We start from the raw sequence: 23,983 nt of genomic DNA, 5'->3' as shown, positions 1-23,983 counted from the left end.
TCCTTAAAAAGAAGATTATTGGCTTCAACAGATATAAAAAATCTGCCATAATATACAAAATACAAAAGTTGGCAGACTTGTTTCTAGACCTATCATTCTATAAAATGTAGAAGCCCCAGAAGATAAATGCCTGGTTCCTTTACAAGTACATATACAAAAAAAAGGGACGTAGTCAGCACTTTGCATATTCTTTGGCTGTATCAAAAAGAAGTTCCCATCAGTTCAATAGAGATCATTTCACCATCATATTCCTAATTATTCCTGCAAGACAACCAAAAACAGTTATTCATAGAGGCATGGTTCATGACTTCATTCCCAGTTATTAGGATGCAGAATGGTTGAGAAAAATGAAACCAACGGAAACAGAACAGGGAGAAAACAAAACCATATAGCTAAATAGTAAAGAGTGACCAGATAAACAAAAGCATATATCTACTTAAACATATAGACAAACTAAACAATTCTGCGGATGGCAAGCTATAGTGATGTAACCAGAGATGCTGTGATGTATAAATAGTGGTGGTGTTCTTTGGTGGTGCAATGCACATGAACAATTGATGGGATACTACATATAAAACAAAATAGATACGGAGGAAGAAAACAATTGATGTGCTCATCGTCTGACTGAAGCTCATCCACTGCCTCCAAAAGAGCCTGAAGTGAAGTATCACCTAACCCAAGTCCCTCATCTAACACAATAAAACAGTTAATCGACGTGTAAGAACCACAGTACTAAATGAATCAGTAAACAAAAATTGATATAATAGAAGACGTGAATTGGACATGTTACTTACTCTTTAGCGCACTTCTTATCCAATCTTGTGTGCATATCAAATCTTTAATTGTTTCTGGAAGCATTGAAGAACGGAATTTATCTGCAACTCTACCATTGTTGCTGAAAACAGATTCAGAAGCCACCGATGATGCATGAATTGCTAATATATCACGAGCTATCAATACTACAATTGGATATACCGGACCATGAAATTTCCACCATCCCAAAACATCAAAACTGGAATCATTCAAATTAACAATACCACTAGGGAGAATATCAGCTAATAGGTATTGCTCTAGATCCGTGCGAACAGCATCCTGTTGTGAATTTTCTTCAAGAAATGGCAGGGAGAATATCTACTGATTTTACAAATTTAGTGTTCATTGTAGGATTTGAAACGGCAGCTTTAGGAGGAGGCATAGCTGGAGGTTTCAATCTTACAGGAATACAATGATCGCCAACTCTTCTGTTTTTTCATGTTGCCCCTGCAAGAAAAACCAACAAACATGCGTATCAATGTATGTATTATAAAGCATAAACGATAATAAACTTAACAAGCATATAAAGACTAAAGTAATCCGCCAACTGAAATCAGAGACACCTAGTCAAACAGTACCACCAAACCTTCCATTTCGCTGTACAACTATTGCAATAGTGTAACAACTGCATTCGACAAAACACATAAGTCCAACTGTAACAACACAAATGACTTCACATTAACACACAGACAGCATGTAAAATCAAAAGCTCAAAACTCTTACACAACTACCACCAAAAGAGCACTCAGCATAATGTGATCTTGTAGACTTGTACCTTATCAGATTGTGAAATAACTACTTAAAGACTATCGCATGCCAAACAAAATATGACACAAACATTATATGATGACACTCAGGGTGCATAAAACATTCATCTTCGATACGAATTAAACAACCAACAGCTCCATAGAAAGATAACAATCTCCTCTGCAATTTTCGTTACAACATCATGAACTAAATCGATCTCTATCATACCCATAAAATTTATGGTATCATGAATATCACAAGATATCTAATTTCATACCCTAGCAAGTTCTACTCCTCATGAACCAGTAGTCAGAGATTGAGAAACAAGAAAAAAAAAACAACAACAACAGCAAAAGAAAATGGTTTCAAAATAAAACCCTAAGATTCTGGGTGATCAACAAATTCATAGACATCACGAATATCCTCTATATTTCAAGTTCTGATCCTACCATGTTTCAGTAACTAAGAAAGATTGAAATCAATTTATAATTAATCCTTAGATTTCTAGTTCAGGGATTGAGAAGGTCAAGATAGAATCGGTAATAGTATATTCAATCAACAAATCAGTATAAAGAGTTCAACCAGTTGAAACAAGAATAATTTAAGTTGATTCATACCTTCAATTCCTTGATCAAGAACAAAGAAAGAGTCAAACAAGAATCGATTTTGTACTCAGTAGAAAGAGATGCGGCTGTAGGAAGAAGAGTAGAAAACCAGAACTAGATTTGCTTTCTACGAAAATGTAAAGTGTTTATATATGACCTAATTTTCCATATAAAATTTTACTATATTACCCCTTTCCACAAATACCCGGTTACCCGCGGGTACCCGCCGGGTAGGACCCGTTTAGAACCGTTTATTAACGGGTCCAATCGGGTAATTACCGGCCGGGTCTTAATTGGTTAATGGGTCCAATTTTAGGACCCAGAACCGGACCCTATTCTCTCGGATCCGGTTCCGGGTCCGGGTAATGGGTACCCATTGACAGCCCTAGCTATAATACATGTTGTAAGCTGTGATCTACAACATCATGTATCAACATGTCAAACTTCGAAATCAGCTTGGGATAATCTTCAGATCATATTCGAAGGAAACACATCATAGAAAGAAGCTAGACTTTAAACTCTTACATCCGATTGGGAAAACCTTCAGATGGATGACAACGACACTTTTGAAGATTTTCATATTAAACTCTCTGAGATAATTAATGCTTCTTTGTATCTTGGAAAGACTATTTCTGAAAAGGATATAGTGTGCAAAATTCTCAGATCGTTGCCATCCAGATACGACTCTAAGAAGCATACAATCATAGAAGCAAATGATCTTTCAACACTCTCACGAATCACACTCGTTGGAAAGTTAAAGATCTTTGATCATGAATCACAGTCTATTCAAACAAAAGGAATCGCTTTTAAAGCTGCAAAAGTTCCGAAATCTCCAATGGAGAGGAATAGATAGATGGATGATTCAGATGAACAAATTACAGAAAATTCTTATGATGAAATTGAAAAATCATTATCATTGATTACTACACAGTTTCGATATCTCTTAAAGAAAAGAAATAATAGATTCATAAAGGATACTCATCGATCTTCTCGTCCACATGATCGAGTTCCTGTCAAAAAGGATCATGAAGAAGATGATGAATATCATCCGCAATGCTTTAAGTTTTAAGGGTTTGGTCATCTTGCTAAAGACTGTCCCAATCTTAATAAATACACTGGAAGCAAGGCTCTAGATGTAACTCTAGATGAGAGATCTGATCCATATGATTCTGAAGAAGAGGAAATAACTAATATTTCACTAGTTGTCAATCTTATTTCTTCCTCCTCCATTAGTGATTTACCTATTTTAAAAATGGACATGTCTTCCAATGTTATTAAATCATCTAATGGTAAAGGGAAAAATAAGACAAGATGCAAAAACTGCCTCAAAAACAGAAGTGCTAAAAGTTGCATAGGCAACCAAAGTCAATCTCAAGATACTTCGTCAGTTCGAGGTAACAAAAGGAGATCCTTTCATGTTATACTTGATCAAGAATGCTCTGGTTGTTCAAAATTCCATAATCAGAGAAAATCTCATACTAATGCCAACTAGTCGGTATTAGAATTCTTTCATCACCACATGTGCCAAATCTTTGAGTGAGGAAGAAGAAAAATCAAGGCACTTATGTGTAGATTATGGGAATAAAATCTAGTAATTGAAAATATTTGAGATATTCGTATTTATAGGAATATTATATTTCCGGAAGTATGAAAATTATAAAAAGATCCTTCTCCTTCTTTGGTCATTCCTTGTCCGAACCATGAGTCTGGATCCAACATCTTCTCTTGATAAGATGCTAGATCAGAAAGATCAACTTAAGAATAAGTCTGCATCATCTCTTGATATTAAGAGTAAAATCAAAAAGAGAGATTGGCTTAGCAAGAAGGAAAGAGAGAATATGCTGAAGAAAGATCAATGTATTGAAGCATTGACACACTTCTGTGTTCAATCAAAGACAGAAGTACATGCTCTTGCAGAATCCTTCACGAAAATTTCTCACCTGCAAGAAATTCTGGTCAAGCAACAAGGTTATCTACTTGAAGAAATTCACAAGCTGAAGACTGAAAGTAATAACCCGTCTTCATTTAGCACTGATATGAAGGACTTAGTTGCAAAGAAAATAGACATCAGTTTTTGATTTCTTTCAATAATTGTATTTGGTCTATTATGAATAAAACTATCTTATTTATGAATAAAATTATTGGTTTATAATTTTTCTTGTGATAGGTTTTTGATTACATAGTCGGTACTTGAATGCTTTATATTTTTGCTATGTATGCTTATGGATGTTTGATTTCGGTTTTCATGACCTTAATATTCGATCTCATATGATGTGAACCCTTATGGTTCGGGTGACTTTTTGATTTAGTAGGATTGAGTTCTAGCCCATGTTCGTAGGCTTTATCGAAGGATCATAAGGGGTTCTGATTGAAATAATATGTGAAAAGTCACAATATGTTGAATCGTTTGGTTTAGCATAAAAACATGTGTTTCGGGGTTTCAACTTTTGCATTGCATAACTTAAAACCGGTTTTCAACCTTTGTCTGGTAAAGGTTGGTTGTTGTTGTTCTTTTGTGGTAGAGGATGACAACATAATGATATTTTGGTATCAATTCTCCCTGGGAAGATGCAAACATTATTGGAGAAGAGGATGCGAAATTTGAGGTAACAACTTTGTTAGTTAATCGTTTTCATGTTTAAGAAAAGCCTGATTTTATTGCATATATTTATTGCTTTTGCTTAACAAAATTTCGGTACAATTGATGTTTTATTCCATTGTTTGTGTATGGATGTGTGTGTGATTCAATTTTTTCCGGTTAATAAAAACTATTGTTATCTTTCTTTATTGTTTGGTATCAATCGTTGAGGCTTACAAAATTTCGGTGCAATTGTGGTGCTTTAATGTCTATGTTGTTTCAATTGCTTCCGGTTGAGGTAAATTATTATGCAAGTTGATTTATTTGGTTTGTATGAATTGTTTATGGATTAACAAAAGAAAAGGTTTTCGGGATGAATTGTTTAGTCCAATTTGATTATGGATAAGAGAAACTAAGTTAATTCCGATCTTAGTTAGACTTGTCAAAGTGGCGGTTTCGGTTATTCAAGTCTAATATATCGAATGCCTTAACAAGAAATGCTAGTTAACTAACCTAGTACTTGTCTTGTTTAAAAGTGAAAGGTATAAGTTATATGGATAATTAGAGCCTGATGAGAAAAATAGAGTTATTTTTGATCTTTATTTTGGTCTTATCGAACAAGCGATTGTATTTGTGCAATCGGTTTAGCAAAGGTACTAAGGTGATTAGTCGATTTTTGGTTTGCTAAACTATTAGGGAAAATTGCTTTGGGCAATTGTTTCCTTGGTAACATATCAAAACAAAATTACTTTGTAGTTTCGGATTTGATATTGGTTATCAAAAATGGTGTGTGGAACCCTCGTGCTTAACTCTTATAAGTTGCAAGTCTTGTGAGATTTGTAAGATCCTTTCGGTTTGTCTTTTATTTGCTCGTACCTTTGTCATTTTGTGACAAAAAGGGGGACAAATGTATGTAGTAAACAAGTGATATTGGTATTGATATATATTGATTTGGTATCACTAAAGAAAGGACAATGGTGCTTAAACGTTTTATCTGACGGAAGAGTAAAGCATATACTAAGGGGGGAGTAGCATATCATATTGATAAGGGAATAACAAAGACGTGCGGATTGAAAATCTACCTATCTTACCTTTAGGGGGAGTATTAGCTTTGTTATTATAATGTCAACAACTGCATTTATGGATTGAATGTATACAGGTTATTGTGATGTTAAATTTGGGAATCAAGTGTATGTGTAATAAATTCTTGTAATTTGTTTATCCATATGATGTAAGAGTTTTGTCACTAAAATTGACAAAGGGGGAGATTGTTAGAGCATAGCTCGGTTGAACCCACCAAGCGTTGGTATTTCAAGTTTGGTTTTCATATTTTAGTGAACCAAAACTCATTTAAAGAGTCGCTTGATTGTATGCTAGAGTCAACTTCGTATAGGTTAGCTTGAAAGTATTAGGATATGAGACATTACAAGTATTACGTGAAGACTTGAAAAAGTGAAGAAGTAAGGAGCTACAACGATGACATCATCCTTCCACTTGAGGTTAGTAATATTTGACTTGAACTGATTCATTCCCTAACGTATCTTTCAAGTCGTGCATATCGAAAACATAAATGCGAAGCTATGAATGATTATACTCTAGTTAGACGTACAATACGAAGTATAACGCTTATCTTTTGAACTTCGTATATAAGATATCTACATAATCGTTTGAATGCTATTGTGATTATGTATGTGTATGAGGTAAAGATTTCGTCCTAGGAAACAATGTTTTACATTCGTTTAAAGGAAGTAAATTCATGAACTTGTTTTGTGAATCGAAAGGGAAATCGCTAGGCTTATTGGTATTTGTTATTCATTGCAAATCTTTTGAATTACCAATATGTGTGTTTAGTATAACCGTTCATGACTTGCTTATGTTCTGGGAAAACTATTCACAAGGCCTGACTTTTGTATTGGTATGACTTTTATTAGTGAAACCGATCTTAAGTAATCACCTGAGATGGTATGATAGATTTGTTGTAATTGGTATGACCAACTCTAGTCATTGGGGAACCGATCCTAGTAAGAGGTGCAACCGATCACAAAATGGGAATTGATCCTTGTAAGAGGTGCAACAAGTCTCTAGTTATTGGGAACCGATCCTATGAACATGTGCAACATGTTTTTAGTTATTGGAAACCGATCCTATGGACATGTGCACCAAATACAAGTTAGATACCATATATATGTGGGAACGATCCTAGTACCTAGTCAACCAAGTTATGGTAACTAGAGTGACTAACTATAGTACCCACATGGAGGTAGAACCGAAACTTTTTTTGGTAGAACCGTGAAACCAATGTTTGGTGACTTGATAGGATAATCAATCACATAGTTCTTGGAAGTCAGATGAACCAATTATAAACTCGTTTTGGAAGTGTGGAAAATCAGTTCCAAGATTGTAAATATGAAAGAGGATATACTAAGTAAAGATGTCGACATACATTGAACATGTGCAGTAACGCTTATCTTTTATTGTTCAAAGATATTCCTTAATAGCTAAAGCAGAATCCCGGATCGAAATAAATTAAGAATCTTTTAATTAAGGTTTTTAGTTTTGCGTATCTTTAGAAAATAAAAATTAATAATGTGCATTTACTAGTTGGAGATTTTCTAAGAGATTTTCGGTCAATATTTGGACAAAGCATTTCCAGGAATTATGGAAACTGAATTTGGAAAATAAATGCATATTTTGAGAATATTTTCGGTTTTGCAAATTCCTTGGTGTCCAAACTTCATTGGTCTATAAATATTGAAATTTTTATTTCAAGCAAACTAATCCTATTCGGAGAGGAAAGTAACCTAATTAGGCGAAATCTCTTACGGCCGCTCAGTTTAAAGACTTCTTTGGGATTGAGAAGCTCTATTAGTACCGTTGGTGGGAAACTAGATAATTGCAGTTTATTTTAGTTTTCGATTTGTTTGATTGACTAATGGTGGTTGAACTTTTATTGCACCTAGTTTGTTTATGCTTGAAAATCTTCTCTTCTGATATAAGATTCACTCACATTAGATCGACATTTCGACGAGGATCTTTAGATTGTTTGTAGTTCTAAAGACGTCTTATGATAATCCATTGTTAACAGACTCCATTCTGTGTGTGATTGATCACAAGAGATTCAAGTTGATTGTGTGCAGGTGTTTATTGAAGATCTAAGAACATTTGAAGACGAAGAAGATTTCTGATTTGAGTTCATAATCTTTGGTGTGCACAATACTTGTTTCGGCTGGAAAAGGATCCAACTATAATCGGTTTATCTTTGTGATAGATTGGATTGATTAGTTAAGTAGATCGGCATCGATACATTTCTTTGCGATTAAAAGTATTGATTGCAAAATCTTGACAATTACTTTGGTAGTTGTTATTGGATAGGTCTAAGGACCTGACAAAGGAGTTTATTGAAATAAACGGAAGAGCCTTTTGTCGAACTCATATTACTTGATTGAAAAGAGTTGTTACCGAACAGATTTGTTGTTCTTTTACTGTTTGGAATGCGAACCAAAGGAAATTTTCCAAGTGTGTGACTTATTAACAAGTTGGAGGCGAATGGATACAGACGGAATTAGGTGAACTATAGGTTTAGTTGCTTGGGCTCAACTATACGAAGTTGGTTTAGATTTTGTATGGCGGCTTAATCCTGAGAGTATTCAATTTTGGACAAGGTCCCGGGGTTTTTCTGCATTTGCGGTTTCCTCGTTAGAAAAATCTTGCTTTGTCATTTACTTTTATTTTCCGCTATTATAATTGTTGTTATTATAATTTAAAGTAAACTACACAAACGTTAGTTCATATTTACTTGATAGTAATCTTATTCTGTTTGGTTAGGTCAGAACCTTTTATCAAGTAAACATACTTCGTTGTTGTATTGTCTCGATCTTGTATCCATAGTCAGTCACACAAGTTATCTTGTTGTCGTATTGTCTCGATCTCATATCCATAGAAGATCACACGAAGTGTGAACCGATTAGTTGTATTGTCTCGACTCGGTCCATAGACAATCACTTTCGGAGAAAGGACTTATAGGTACGTGGAAAAGTTTTAGATTGAGGTATATTTGGGTACCCTCGTCTTTTCACATTCTTCATCTTTGCTCGATAGAGCTACCTCTTTAGCACTACTCTCCGTTATCTTCTTTCCTTGTTCAACATATGGCGTTTTTTCGACATTACTTGCTATTCGCGGCATGATTGTCGCACTTCCTCCTTTCGCGGATGTGATAGCCGTTAAACTGGTGTTTATTTCTCTTTGCTTTTTTTCCAACGCTATAAATTCCTCTTGGTACTCTCTTAGTTCTTGTATATCAATTTTGTTTCTGAGTTGGAATATTTCTACGTACAAGAGGTCAGTTGGGTACAAAACATTGACGAAGGCGAGGATCAAATGTATTTATGATACTTGTCCTGCTGAGTCGCTACACATGGTTCTCCATCGCGTGGTCAGGCTTCGCAGACTTTCTCCATGCGCTTTCTTCAAGTTAAGCACGAGTTCAATCCCTGTTTTGGCTCGGTTGCTGGTTATCTAATTCCCCATGAAAAACCTTTGCAATTGCGCGAATGAAGTCACTTATCCTTCGCAAAAATTATCGAACCACAATGAAGCTTCTCCAGTCAGGCTTGACGGAAAGTATTTGCACAACACCGCCTGATGCTGGGCCCATGGCATTAGCGTGAGATTATAGGCTTTCATATGTTGTACTTCATTCATGTCCCTTCGAAGATGCTGGAGAATGTAGGCAGAGCGAATTTCGCGGGAATAGGTGCTTGTAATATCTCGTGTGAAAATGGCGATCTCTCTGCTTCCTCTATTGCTTCTGCCAGCTTCATTTTTCCTCCTCCTCACCTGTTATTATTTTTCATTGCCGCTTTACGTTCTTCAAGTTGTTGCAGTATAGTTTGGTTCGCGTTAGTCTGCTCTCTTTCCCTTTGCACGACTTCCTCTAATGCTCTTTGTTCTATCATGCTTCTTTCTAAGGTCCCTATGGTTTCTCGCTCCAAACTGGTTTCTCTTCTGCATCTATTTTTTCGCTTTCTGAGCTACTTCCCCTTCTACCATTGTATCTCTGCATTTCTCGTTCTGGGTTGTCTCTCCTCTCTCGATTCCTTCTCTTTTCTCTTCGTTCCTGCAACCTTCTTTCTAAGTCGCGTGCATTTTCTCTTTCACGTTCTCTTTCGCATACTTCTCGTTCATACTCAGCATGGTCGTTTTGTACTTCTCTTTTGTCCCTGTTTCTAGCGCCAAAATGTAGTTGCGGAAAATCCCACAACTACACTCGTTGAGATGATAATAACACAAATCTTAAGTCATGGAAATCAACTCAGACATTAATGATATTATACACCACTTTGACACTAATTTGATCTTCTCAAACACTTTGTATTGAATATATGATGTTCTTAAAATGATCACAAAGACATTTGGTATACAACAATGGAGGAAGTAAAACTAAAATTGAAATTTGATGCTTCTCTCTTTTCTTTAGAAATGTTTCTTAGCTCTCTTACTTGACTGAATTATCTCTCCTCGTCATGGTGTCCTCTCCTCCTCCTTGACGAACTCCTACTTGTCTGAGTTTCTGTTTCCCCGGTATGAGTTCGTGCTTGGATATTTTCATTTTGCCGGTTATTTTTTCCGTTAATAAGGCCTTTTGTCTCGCCAAGTTTTCTCGTTCTTCTGCCAATTCTGCGTCTCTTGCTCTACTTCACTCGAGTCCTTGCCTTAGTTCTCTTTCAATTCGCCTATCTTGTGCGAGGCGCTCTTTTAACTGTTGGATGGTCAGATTGTCCTCGTCACCAAGATTCTCGCCTCTTCCTTGTGTCACCTGCTCTTCGTCTTCCATAGTCTCAGTATCAGTCGTATGCACAACACCCTCTTCGTAGATGATTCTCTCTTCAATGTTGTTTTGTTGCGTCGGATTTTGGGTGATGACATCGTTGTTCTGCTGACCCGTTTCTATGATAGAAAGTAGGATGCGGTTGCGATTCTCCCGCTCTAATTCTCGCCTTTCTCCAGCAGCTGAAGTTTTAGCTTCGCCCCTGGTTCCTCTTCTCTTGCCACTATGTTGCTTCTTCGTGTGGCGATAACGTGCCCTGCTCTTGATGATTCGTACCATTTTGTTAATCAGAGGTGTTGGTGAACAAGATTTCTAGCTACCGAAAGAAACTTCATAAGATTTTGGTTGTTATTTTAGATTCTTAGGGGAAATATTACGAAAGAGACTTGTCGGACCTTTCTTATCAGGGTTTTAAGAGGTGGATGACTCTTTGGCTAGGACTTTTCAAACAAGACGGTGGTGTGTTTATCGGAACTTCATGGTGGTGATGACCTTTCAATGATGGGACTTCTTTTGGAAATAACATGTTGTTCTCAGAGAATGGTGGTTCCTAGATATTAACTAGAAGGTGAGGATAATCCTCCCTGTTTCTAGCGCGAAAATGTAGTTGCGGAAAATCCCACAATTACACTCGTTGAGATGATAATAACACAAAGCCTAAGTCATGGAAATCAACTCAAATATTAATGATATTATACACCACTTTGACACTAATTTGATCTTCTCAAACACTGTGTATTGAATATATGATGTTCTTACAATGGTCACAAAGACATTTGGTATACAACAATGGAGGAAGTAAAGCTAAGATTGAACTTTGATGGCTTCTCTCTTTTCTTTAGAAATGTTTCTTAGCTCTCTTACTTGACTGAATTCTCTCTCAATCCTCCTCTCTCTTTATCATTTGAATCCTTATATACCCAGATACATCAGTAGAAAACAACCAAAGTTCACGTGCAAGATCTCTGTTAGCTGATCTTGCTTCAGTTTGTCTTATTCATCAGACTTTTTGAGAGTTGTTCATGTCCATCGCGTCGTTGCTTCGTATCCCTCTTGATGAAAGTCGCGTTGACTTATCGTGTGATTGCTCTTCGTGCTTCTTCCTTGTTATCGCGTAATTACTCTTCCCTTCTTCCTCGTGCTTATGACTGTTTTAGTTAGAGCGAAGTTATGATTTTGTCTTGTGCGATATTTCGCCCCTACAATGACTTCATAGAAGAATCTTTTATCCTAATGCACCGAGAGGATAGAAAGCTAAAAAGTTACGAAACACTCTTCGTGTATATGCTAGATTAAAACACATAGAAGTGGACTATCATCTTGCTGGAGAACTTTTACAAGCTCGATGCAATTTTATACCATCTCTGGCTCAGTTTGAGGTAATGTATTAAAAAAAATAAGCTATATTTTTCCATTTGGTTTAAGTAAGTACTATCATCCTTATCTAGTATTTCATGTGTAAGGGTTACACTGGCCATTGCCTTACAGTGATCCACCAAACACGTTGAGACGGTGGGATTGATTACTGTTAGACTTTGACAAACAATTTGTATGAACCAGCGGATTAGGTGGATTGTTCCTTTGATTTTATAAGATTATCTTGCATCTTGAAATTTTATCTGCACTTTTTTTATATTCAATCAATGTACCATATGCATCGATACAAGCATGACACTGGAAGTATCTTCTTAATTATCTAATGGTTACAATTTACGAGCAGCTATAAATTCAACGTCAGAGTTAATCTAATTATAAGTCTGTGATATTGTCAAAGGCGCGCACATCAAGAAATTATACTTCTTTGAGGTATGTCCGTATACATGTTAACTTGTATACCGTATACATGTTAAGGTTCATTAAAATATCTATTTTTTGTATTAGAAACAAAATTTGTTTGTTTTATTGCATTGAATATAATGGTTTTTTGCATTGGGAAAAAAATTTGTTGTTTTTCATGCAAGAAAAAACCAATTTCTATTAGAATAACACAAAAAAACACAATTCCAATGAAAAAAATAAGGAAAAATTAGGGGCATGCCCCAGAAAAATTATATTCTCATTATCAGGCCCACAATTAATTTTAGGTACCGTGACACCCATAATTATTTCCGTGACTCCCATAATCATATGAAATTTTGAAAAACGTCTGCATAATAGGTTATGCATCAGGGGTATAATTGACAACGCAACTTGGATATAACATATCTAAAAAACCGCGCCTTGGAATTTTACAAATTTTATATTGTTGGAAATCTTTTTAAGAGAGCTACACAACGAGTACAAACAACAATATCAATTTTTTGTTTTTCACGAAAAAATCGGAGGTGATCATCATTTTAGGCAAAATTTTCGAAAACTTGATACATAACCATTATGCAACCACCAAAAAAGGATGCATAACGCATTATGCAGACGCATAACGAATTATGCAACCATTACCTCCACTGCATAACAAATCATGCATCTGCATAACAAAGTTATGCATCTATAACTAGTTATGTAGCCATTGTATTAGTGCGTACATAAAAAATAGATGCATAATGTATATTTTCTCGATGCATAAAAGATTGTGCAATAATATTCTCGATGCATAATGCATTATGCAGCCGTATTTTCGGATGCATAACAGGTTATGCCTCTATTTTCGCGACTGCATAACATGTTATGCAGATATTATTGTAGGTGCATGACAAGTTATGCAGTCTTTGTTTTTGTTGGTTTTAATAGTGACAAAAAAGTTGCTGCATAACGTGTTATGCAACCGTTTTTTGAACTGCATAACAATTTATGCAACAAATTTTCTAGATGCATAATAGATTATGCATCTATTTTTATAAATGCATAACATATTGTATAGTTATTTTTATAAATGCATAACATATTATGTGCTTTTCTTTCCCTGTATTGCACAACAATAATCCGTGCTTTCCCTATTTTTATAACAGCGACCACCATCCAAACTCAACTTCTGGTACTCAATATGACAACCCATTTTCTCAACAACATAACTTGGAAAAAACCAGAAAGCTAACAGAAACAGATTTAAGTTCAGCCGACATCAATCAATTAAGTACAACAATAAAATCACATAATAATCGGCTACAATCACAGACACTCTAGTACACAAAACTAGATACTGAATATTCTCTCCAACATGTTTTCCTCTTTCTCTCGAAGAAGTCACGTAAGTAAAAATACATGAACACTTGGAAATGCAGCATTAACCTCCATATATGGGAAACATAAAACTTAAGACTTGAAACAATATTTTGACTTTATTTGCATTGCTTCTGTGTGATATTTTTCCAGGTCGGCATCGAGAGCATCTGCAGACACCGGTTCACTGCGACCTCCTCTACCACGACCACGTCCCCTACTTCCAAAACCACGGCCTCCTGCAGCACCTCGTCGGGGTCGTGTAATAAGTCCACCCATTCTTCCATGTATACTGTTCCGTAACAATAGACAGTAAATAAAATAAATGCTAAAGTAACCTCTTTTCAGTAAAGTGAATAGACAACCGAATACCAGCAGACTAGGAAAAGAACATGTGACGCTCTACATGTACCACCAAGGCCACAACGACATAAAATAAATAAATACTAAAGCCATGACTGGGCATCAACAGAGACACGTTATTATATATGTGAAGGCATGTGCAGTGGGTAGAGTTATACACATGCGAAATACATTGTTCAGTACGCAGACATCGGACCAGAGCTCTTAATATCACCAAAATGCATTTCACACTTTTGCTGTGATGCATATTTCTAGAACCAAAAATAAGCTATTCAGTAGAACCAAAAGAAAAACATTTTCACTGTGTTAGTAAAACAAATGCTAATGAGAAGTTGGATATAATGATTCCCTGTAAACACAGCTTAAAGAAGATCCCAAGAAGAATAAAAACTTAGTCTCCCCAGTAATTTCTCTCTATTTCCCAATTCCCTATTATTCCTTGTTCTTCCATTAATCTGAGATAGGTAAAATTGATTGACAATTAACAACAAACTCATTGACAATTGATCGATGAAAATCGATTTCACACAAAATATCAATCATTTACAAAACCCTAAATTAGCTTACCTTTTTCTTATTCTTCCAGAGCTCAATCGACTTCAGCACCATCACCTTCTCTTGATTCATCAAGCTACTAAACTTCCTAGAGATTATACCAGATCAATCTAAGCAGATTTTAATTGTAAACTGCTAAAAATAAAAGGTCAGCCAGATTATAACGAGATCTATAAATGGAGATAGGTAACCATACCATCACTGATTGAAGCAGGAGCAGGTGCTTGAGTCGGGTGGAAGATTAAAACGAGATCTATAAATGGAGATAGGTAAACATACCATCACTGATTGGAGCAGGAGCAGGTGCTTGAGTTGGGAGGAAGAAGAAAACCAATTGGAGAAGTAGTTTTTCTTTGGAAAAGAGCAAAATAGAATTTCATGAATTATGGGTTTGGGAATAATTTTTCAAACTAAAATGGGTGCGCCCCTAAACTTTTTTGTCGGTGGATTTCACAGTGACCAAAATTTTAAAAATGAGTGTGACTATAGTTTCACATAAAATAACTCTTTATTAAACCTTAGCATGTGTACGGGTATACAAGTTAAAAAAAACCTTAATCTATTTTTGGTAATTATAAATCTGTCCTATTTTTGGTAATTACGCCTCTCGTTCTCTAACAGCTGGTTCCTTCATGCAAGATCACTAGGTGAAGTCTGTCATGATGAAGCTTAATGTTTGGGAAACGTTACGGATATCGTACAATCATGGTTCAAAGAGAAATGGATTATTAACATCAATATTACATGGTTTTGGTTTCGTCCTTGGAGGTTCGGTACTTGTTTTTGCAGTTATTAGTTTCATGTTCCCATCTAATTTTGCTACACTTGTAACTAATCCCATTATTCTTAAAACTAATAATCTCGAAAGATTTTCATCTCCCCATTCGCAAAAGTCCTCGAGTAATGTTACGACTTCAAGTGTTGTACCCATTGATCTTCCTGGGAAATTGGTGGTTACAGAAGATAATTTAGTTCCAACCTTAAGTACTAATTTTTCTAGTGATAGCAATAGCAGTAGTACTAAAGCTTATGATCAGAAACAAAGAAATGAGGGTAATGTGGATTCTTCTGGTGCTGGTGATTGTAATATTTTTGAGGGTGATTGGGTAATGGCTAATGATTCAAAACTGTATTATCCTCCTGGTTCTTGTCCTTACCTAAAAAGTCAACGATCTTTCGATTGTCACAGTAACGGGAGACTGGATGACGAATACCTAAAATGGCAGTGGCAGTGGCAATCTCATCCAACAAATGCAGGGTGCATTGAAAATATACCCAGGTATTCCTTCTGTACTCTTTCTCGTTTTCGATCATAATACTTGCGTACGAGCTGTTCATATAGATGATTAATTAGCCCTGAAATTCGGTGGACCTAAACATGAATGGTAATTTGTATTGGTGATTCGATATTTACTTTTGCAGCTTCCTTAATGCAACCGATTTCTTAGAGAGATTGAGAGGAAAGAAATTGGTGTTTGCAGGAGACTCCTTGAATAGGAATATGTACACATCTATGGTGTACATATTTTGGAGTGTGATTCCTGATAAGAGCAGAATTGAGAGAAGTGGAGGAGATTTCACTACAGTATACAAGGCAAGTGTTGTTTAATTTACTTGCACACTAGTTCACATGTTTCATGGACTGCTCTCTGGTGAAAATGATCCTCAGAATTTCTGCATGTATTTCGATCATTTGCACCTAATAGGTACCGATGGAAACGTACGTGCTGTACAATTTTACTTTTGAAATTCCAGGACTACAATTGCACAGTAGCATTTGTGCACACCGCATTTCTGGTAAACCATCTCGGGGTACATACACCAGAAAAGGAGACCCTAAGATTGGACCTGATTGACGAGGCATCATCATCCAGATATCATGACGCTGATATTATAGTTTTTGATTCATGGCATTGGTGGGGTGATGATAAAACTCACTACGGGTACGTTACATTAACACACCAAGGATTTACATCAAACTGCTTGAATTTGTTGCCGGCCATGAATATATGCCTCACATGAATTGCAGAATCAACTTCTTTCAAGAAGGCAATTACTTGTATCCAAAACTGGATATAAATAAAGCATTCAAGAAAGCCCTTACTACTCGGAGAAAATGGATTGACAGGAACATTGATTTTGATAAAACTCAAGTTATTTTCAGAGGATTTTCGCTAGTCCATTTCCAGTAAGTTTGCTAGATTTTTTTTTCCTTCAGTGACATTAACATACCATCCTGTCAATCATTCATTTGAACCTCCTTGTTTTATTATGTAGTGGAGGGAAATGGAACACAGGTGGAGGATGTAATCTAGAAACGGAGCCGATCCCGAGTAATGAAACATATATAAAGCCATCCCCTATTCAATGGGAAATACTAGAAAACACTCTTCGAAGAATGAAAACGAATGTTCTGTACATGAACATCCGTAAGCTTACATACTATCGAGCGGACGCACACCCTTCTGTCTATGGAAAAGTTTACCCTGCTCAAGAGAGATTAAAGGCCCATCAGGATTGCAGTCATTGGTGCTTACCAGGTGTACCTGATACATGGAATGAGTTGTTGTATGCTACTCTTCTGAAGGCTGGTAAAGGATCTTTCGGAACCTAATTGTAAGAAGCTCATCCATGTAAAATTCACGGTATTCACAAGCAACCACTTGGTTGGGGTATTAGATACATCTTTTTCATCATGATCGATCCAGTGTATTTAAGACTATTCGCTATATCAGATGTTATCGGTCCGTAATCAACAAAAAACAAATGGAGATTGGAATATAGTTTTGAATATAAGTTTCACACTTGGAAATGGTATAAATTGTTGCAAAATGCCAAAATCCCTTTCCGTATTAAGCGCATTTGCAACGCGTGGGTGCAGTACGTACGTAAATAATCTTAACTCCCTCCGTTTCTAAAAGACAGTCCGGTTTGATTTTGTCCAGATATTAAGGAGGTTATAATAGTTTAAATTTCTACCCTTAATTATTTACCTAATTTATTTTAATAAATATGTTAGTAATAAAAACTACCAAAAATTGTATTAAGATTGTAAATAGGAAATAAAAAAAAGGAACTAAAACATATTGATTTATAGAAACAGTATCAATAAAGATTGTATACTTATGGAGTATAACCTTAATAAAGATTTTAATTTGGATCCATACATATATTGTCTTCAAAAAGAATTAAAGGATATATATTTTCCTTAATTATACATATTTTCATTAATATTCTAAATTGGGTCCCATTAAAAAATAATTTATGAATATAAAAAACTTAGGGATATGTTAGAGACATCATTGAAAAATTATGACTATAAACAGAAACTGGACATATTTTCGAAACAAACCAAAATGGAATAGAATACGGTCTTTTAGAAACAGAGGGAGTATATTTTTACCTCTATATCTACTATATTTGGGTTAATTTTAGGTTGTACATATATAAACCTGAGATTGTTACACTTTACTTTTTTAAGTATGGTACCAAAGGAGAAATTACTATTGACTCCCGTTTGATTTAATTACTTAAGGGGCACCTGCTACATTAGTACTCTTTGCAATTTTTTATGTAGTTCTTTCCCTTTCTCTCTTTCTCTGGATTCAAGTTTCAAATACAGTAGTAGTTTATCTCTCCAAGTTACTTTTGTTTTGTTAATCCATAATTCTAAGCAAATTGATGCGAAACCGTTAATCAATCGCATTCACAGCTTGGATCATAAGGTTTGTGGTTTTTGGGTTGCCAATTTTTTTTAGTCTTCTGCATGCATATTTTTGGTTTTAGTAGAAGTTTTGTACGTAAAAATTTAGTGACCTGCTCAATTTTTGTCTCAGGTCATGAGTATCGACCTCTAGATACGGACAATTTTATTACTTAGATGAATATCAACACTACATTTGTTAGACTAAGTCTTATGGTCTTGATTGAACGGTTAGATTAGCATTTATGTGTTTCAGTTAAAAAAAATGTTGTCTATTTGCTAACACTAGTTCTCTCTCCTAACATTTACTCGTATGTGAACTAGCAGCGAGATTGAAACGCTGAATGGTTCAGCGCTGGAAGAATATTCCAGGGCATCGACGCTGAACCACAACAGTTTCCGATGTTCAGTTCAGCGCTGCTCAGTGGTGCTGAACTAAACAACACTTGACCTTTTTTCCTACACCCCCCCTACACCACTAACGACTATATTTTCTCAAATTTTGAATTTTGAAATGTTCGTATTTTGCCTACACCTAGTTTACACCACCAACGACTATGTTTTCAAATATTGCATTGTGAAATGTTTGACAGTTTGTTCCAATAGTTGTTTGTTTCAAAATTTGAAAATTTACGAAACTAAGGAACTCTTTCATTACATTACAAAACAAGGTTACAATGTTTTTTTGAAGAAATTAAAATTCTACTTCTAAAAATTTAAAAAAACTCTTTCATTACATTGCAAAACAATGTTACAATGTTTTTTTGAAGAAATTAAAGTTCTACTTCTAAAAATTTAAAAAGTACCTTGAAATTGAAATTCTACTTCTAAAAATTAAAAAAGTGCATTGAAATTAAAATTCTACTTTAGGGGATAGATGATAATCCATTACGGACCAAAATCTCGTTCTTCCATAGTTTGTAGAGGGGTTTCTCCCAATCCTCTACTTCATTCATGTTTTAGCGTAGGATCTTCAAGTAAGCTTCTTTTTGTTTTGTTTGTGCCAAGATTGTAGATTTTTCATGTGTTTCTTAAGGTACTCTTCCTCCATTTCATATTTGGAAACCCTTTGTGCTTGCGATTTTTCAAGAAGTTCGATGAGTTTATCCATTTTGTCATCTGTTTTCTGCAATCCTTTAGCCTCACGAGATTTTTTCTTTGCATTATCTCTTCCTACACTTATAACATCATCTGTTTGTTCAAAATCACGTCTTGTACGAGATATGTCTGAGGTTTCAGAATTATGAGTAGATGATGAGCTACCAAACATTGCCATATCCTCCAAATCTTCATCCATAGTTACTAGAGCGGAAGTATCAGCTTCATTGTCTTGAGTAGGTATCTGACAAATCAAGGGTTGCATGTTGCGGAAGTAATAATAGTACCAATACTCAACTACCATAACCATGCCAGAAAAATCCTTACCGTAGGTTGACCATTCGTCAAGAAATTTATAACTATTACCTAACGAAGATATGCCCCAATCATGTTCCCCAACTCTATCTAAATCAGCCAATAATGGAACCCAAAGCTTAGAGTCCCATGCATCTGAATGATTTTTGATATCCAAAAAATATAAATCATCCAGAGAAGGATATGTTAGATCATTATCCAACGGCGGCATAACTACGTACTGGTTGTTTACTAGGGTCGCCAGTGAGAATTCCCGTTAAAATGTACCAATCTAAAGGAAGGCGCCCAATTTCAAACTCCTGAAAATGAAAACTCTTGTTTTTTTCCCACCATCTCTCAGCTATGGATTCAACTAAGCCTTTATCCTCATTTGCGAAATCAAACTCAGAAACAGAAGAAAAGCCACAATTTTCACAATATCGATGTGCTAGCAGATTATTGTGCACTACAATTTTATAAATCGCTTCAACCTCTTTCAAACTACTTCTAAAGTTTACTTTGCGAGATGGCTTCGTAACATCTTGACATACATGTTTATCAGTATTCTTTGACAATACTATATCCAATTGATCTAGCAATTCATCCATACTCACAAACATGAAAAAAATATCAATCATTAGATTTCAGGCAAATTTACCTACAAATTTTCATCACAAATAATCATACAAATTTAGAACACCAAATTGGGGGATACATGGATTAATTGGGGGATATCTGCCGGCATGGTTTTTTGATGCTGTCGGCATGGTCCACGGATTGCCGGAAATATCCCCCAATTATTCCATGTATCCCCCCAATTAAATGTTCCACATTTACCTACAAACTAATCATTCATTTTCATCACAACTAATCAAAATTTCAGTTTTTTTTTCCATTACAAATAATCAAATTAAACCCCAAAAATTCTAAAAATCAATTTCAATCACATATCATCCAAATCATGTAAACATATCATCTAAATCATGCATTGTAACAACTATCAATCATCAATTCCATCAAATTTTCAGCATAATAAAAAATCAAAAAAAAAACCTAAAATTTCAAATCCTTACCTCAATCAATTTCGTGGACGGAATTGAATGAAAATACTCTCAAACGATCAAGAATTCGATGGAGAACAAACCCACAAAAGGAATTGAGAAACAAATTTCTAGAATCGTTGATCTTCAACATGAATTTTCCGGTGAGTTTGGGTGAAGAAATGAAATGGGAAGAACTGAGGGAAAGGGCGTTCTTCTGTGAAGAAAACCCGATTTTCTGGGCGCTATTTGGTTCAGCGTAGCCTACACGGTTGACTGGGTCAGGCACTCTTTGAGTCAGCGAAAAACAGATTTCCATTTTATGTTGTTTAATTCGGCGCCCAGCTGCTTTATTCAGTGACTAGCTGCTAGATTAGCACTACCATAGGATTTAGGAAGTTGTCCTATCTGACGTGGACTGCTAATCTAGCTGCTAGATTAGCACACCATAGGACTAAGCCTTACTCGATTACTGAGGCATCTGGACCTGAATCACTCACTTTTTCATCACTGCTCTCTCGTACTCTACCAGGCATTGGGCAAATGGATAAATTTACCATATACTCCCTCCGTCCTGTTTTAGATGAAGGGAAATATGTTTTCACGTAGATTAAGAAAATGGAAAGAGATTAATTTTTTTTCATATGTATCCCTTAATAATAATTGTTAATATATTTAAATCTCCTATTTTTTTGTTCCTTGTTTTTAGTGGTTGATTCCAATGCAGGGTCAAATTAGGAAAAAAATGTGAAAATTATGGAAACCTTCATCTATTTTGGTACTAGAAAAAATCCCTTTCCCTTCATCTAAAAAACCACTTCCCCTTCATCTAAAATAGGACGGAGGGAGTAATAAAAAAAGACAACACTTACACAAATTTATAAAGCATTAAACAATGAAATCCACCGCAGTTTCTTAATTACTTTGTTGTTTACTTCCAAACTACCTTATCACCAGCTGGTACAGTTTTACATATAAATCCACAATGCCATTAATGATTTTTCCAGGGAACACGGCCATAAATGGGTTGAGGCTGTTGGGGCTGGTTACCGTCAGAACTGATTTTTATTTTTATTTTCCTAACTATAGTTTTCTAGACGGGGTAGGGTCTGTTAGCTTTAATCACAATTATTCTCTAGTAATACCTACTACCTACTAGAAATATTCTATCTCAGGATGCAAGATCCTTAGGAAATACCTCCCATGAAGCTTAGTACTGGGGAAATGTTTAGTCACTTACCAGGGGTATCGTGTTATTATCGCCTGAAGAGAAAAGGAAAATCGGTACTTCTTTGTTTTGGTTTTGTCCTTGGAGTTTCAATTCCTGTCCTCACAGCTATTAGCTTCATGTTTCCATCTAGTTTTCCTTTACTAATTAATCCCATTCTTCAAAATAAACTCGCCAAGTTCACATTTCCACATTGGCAGTACTATAGGAGTGCGAGTAGTATAAGTACAACTACTAGTAATATTTTTGAGGGGGAATGGGTAATGGTCACTGATCGGAAACAGTATTATCCTCCGGGTTCCTGTCCTTACCTCGAAAGAGAACACGCTTTCGATTGTTACAGTTATGGGAGACCTGATAATGAGTACCTACAATGGCAGTGGAAATCTCTCCAAATAAATGCAGAGGGCAGCAATAGTATACCCAGGTAATTCATCTGTACTCCTTACTCCATCAAGTTTACTATCCTATTTGCTCCTATTGCACTAGGCCAAGAGCCCTCGGCATCGGCAACCACTACTGAGCGTCAAACTTGGTCAACCTTAAACATGCATATATATGTTGATCTGTGTAGTACTAATCTAATTTAGTCGGTGCTTTGGGGTTACTTTTGCAGCTTCTTTAATGCAACCGATTTCTTAGAGAGATTGAGAGGAAAGAAGTTGGTGTTTGCAGGAGACTCCTTAAATAGGAATATGTACATGTCTATGGTGTGCATTCTTTGGAACGTAATTCCGGATAAAAGCAGAATAGTTAGGCCCTCAGGAGATTACACTGTAATATATAAGGTAAGTCATGTTTAACTTACATAATCTCTCCCATTTCAATGAAAGTCTTTCACATGAATCCAAAGGATTCCTTGAACAGCTTCCTCTTTTTTTTTTTAATTTTAATCTAGGATTACAACTGCACCATAGCATTTGTGTGGTCTGCATTTCTGGTTACTCAACGCAAGCTATTAAAACCAGAACAAGAGACCCTAAGACTGGACTTAATTGATGATGGAGCAGCATACGCATATCGTGATGCTGATATTCTTGTTTTTAACTCATGCCATTGGTGGGTTGGGGGAAAAACTAACAAAGGGTATGTACGTAGAATATTCTAATTTTGAATACATTTAGAAATGTAAGTTGCTGATGAATATATGCGTTTAAAAAGTACTAATTTTGAATTGCAGGATTAACTTTTTCCAAGAAGGCGATTACTTGTATCCAGAACTAGATATAAATAAAGCATATGGCAAAGCCCTTACTACTTGGAGTAAATGGATTGACGCGAACATTGATTCTAAGAAAACCCAAGTTGTTTTTAGAGGAATTTCACTTACTCATTTTGCGTAAGTAGTGCAACATTTTTGTGCATTCAAATACCTTAACTTGCTGTCCTAATTACTGATACTCTTACTTGGTTTATTATGCAGAGGAGGATGCAAATTAGCTACAAAGCCAATCCCGAGCAATGAAACGTACATTAAGCCGTTTGCGTTACAGTCAAAAATACTAGAAGACACTCTTGGAAGAATGAAGACCCCTGTTTTGTTTCTGAACATCAGTAAACTTACATATTATCGAGCTGACGCTCACCCTTCTGTATATGTTAAAAAATATAAAAATTACACGACTAGTGAGAGGAATTCAGCTCCTCAGGATTGCCTGCATTGGTGCTTACCAGGTGTACCTGATACTTGGAATGAGTTGTTATATGCTACTCTCTTACAAACTGGGAAAGGATCGTTTGGAAACTGATCCTTGTTATAATTATTACTTGAGTTTACCCACATTGTTACATGAGTAGCTTAAAATTTAAATTTGATAAAATGAGTCTAGAAATGTGATGATGCATCAGAAAGATTGGACTGCATGCATTTTTTGAGTGTCAAAGCAATTTATTAAGTTCCACACCTAATTCTACACTAAAGGGGCTAATTTTTTTCCCATATGTACCCACATTTCACTTCTATAAAAACCAAA

General features: G+C 35.6%; 2 protein-coding genes across 2 annotated transcripts; both read left to right on the top strand.

Annotated features, from left to right (window-relative positions):
• The first annotated feature begins 15,309 nt into the window (after positions 1 to 15,309).
• LOC113341598 (protein trichome birefringence-like 2) lies at positions 15,310 to 16,669 on the top strand. Its single transcript, XM_026586419.1, has 3 exons — positions 15,310 to 15,926; positions 16,070 to 16,241; positions 16,403 to 16,669. Exons 1-3 carry the CDS (start codon positions 15,310 to 15,312, stop codon positions 16,667 to 16,669), a joined length of 1,056 nt encoding a protein of 351 aa, XP_026442204.1.
• Positions 16,670 to 21,985: 5,316 nt separating this feature from the next.
• On the top strand, positions 21,986 to 23,196 carry LOC113341597 (protein trichome birefringence-like 2). Its single transcript, XM_026586418.1, has 4 exons — positions 21,986 to 22,437; positions 22,627 to 22,798; positions 22,909 to 23,100; positions 23,191 to 23,196. The coding sequence occupies exons 1-4, from the start codon at positions 21,986 to 21,988 to the stop codon at positions 23,194 to 23,196; spliced, it is 822 nt and encodes a 273-aa protein (XP_026442203.1).
• Positions 23,197 to 23,983: the final 787 nt, after the last annotated feature.

Source organism: Papaver somniferum, unplaced genomic scaffold, assembly GCF_003573695.1.
Source record: "Papaver somniferum cultivar HN1 unplaced genomic scaffold, ASM357369v1 unplaced-scaffold_3, whole genome shotgun sequence".
NCBI lineage: Eukaryota > Viridiplantae > Streptophyta > Magnoliopsida > Ranunculales > Papaveraceae > Papaver > Papaver somniferum.
The sequence above is the reverse complement of the archived record's forward strand: the minus strand, read 5'-3'. Positions and strand labels throughout refer to the sequence as shown.

What these genes read in the sequence shown, in the direction of transcription:
- LOC113341598 (XM_026586419.1), top strand. Translation starts at nt 15,310, where the DNA reads ATGAAGCTTAATGTTTGGGAAACGTTACGGATATCGTACAATCATGGT. An exon ending in TGCATTGAAAATATACCCAG is followed by an intron (nt 15,927 to 16,069) that starts GTATTCCTTCTG and finishes TTACTTTTGCAG; the next exon opens with CTTCCTTAATGCAACCGATT. An exon ending in ATTTCACTACAGTATACAAG is followed by an intron (nt 16,242 to 16,402) that starts GCAAGTGTTGTT and finishes TTGAAATTCCAG; the next exon opens with GACTACAATTGCACAGTAGC.
- LOC113341597 (XM_026586418.1), top strand. Translation starts at nt 21,986, where the DNA reads ATGAAGCTTAGTACTGGGGAAATGTTTAGTCACTTACCAGGGGTATCG. An exon ending in GGCAGCAATAGTATACCCAG is followed by an intron (nt 22,438 to 22,626) that starts GTAATTCATCTG and finishes TTACTTTTGCAG; the next exon opens with CTTCTTTAATGCAACCGATT. An exon ending in ATTACACTGTAATATATAAG is followed by an intron (nt 22,799 to 22,908) that starts GTAAGTCATGTT and finishes ATTTTAATCTAG; the next exon opens with GATTACAACTGCACCATAGC.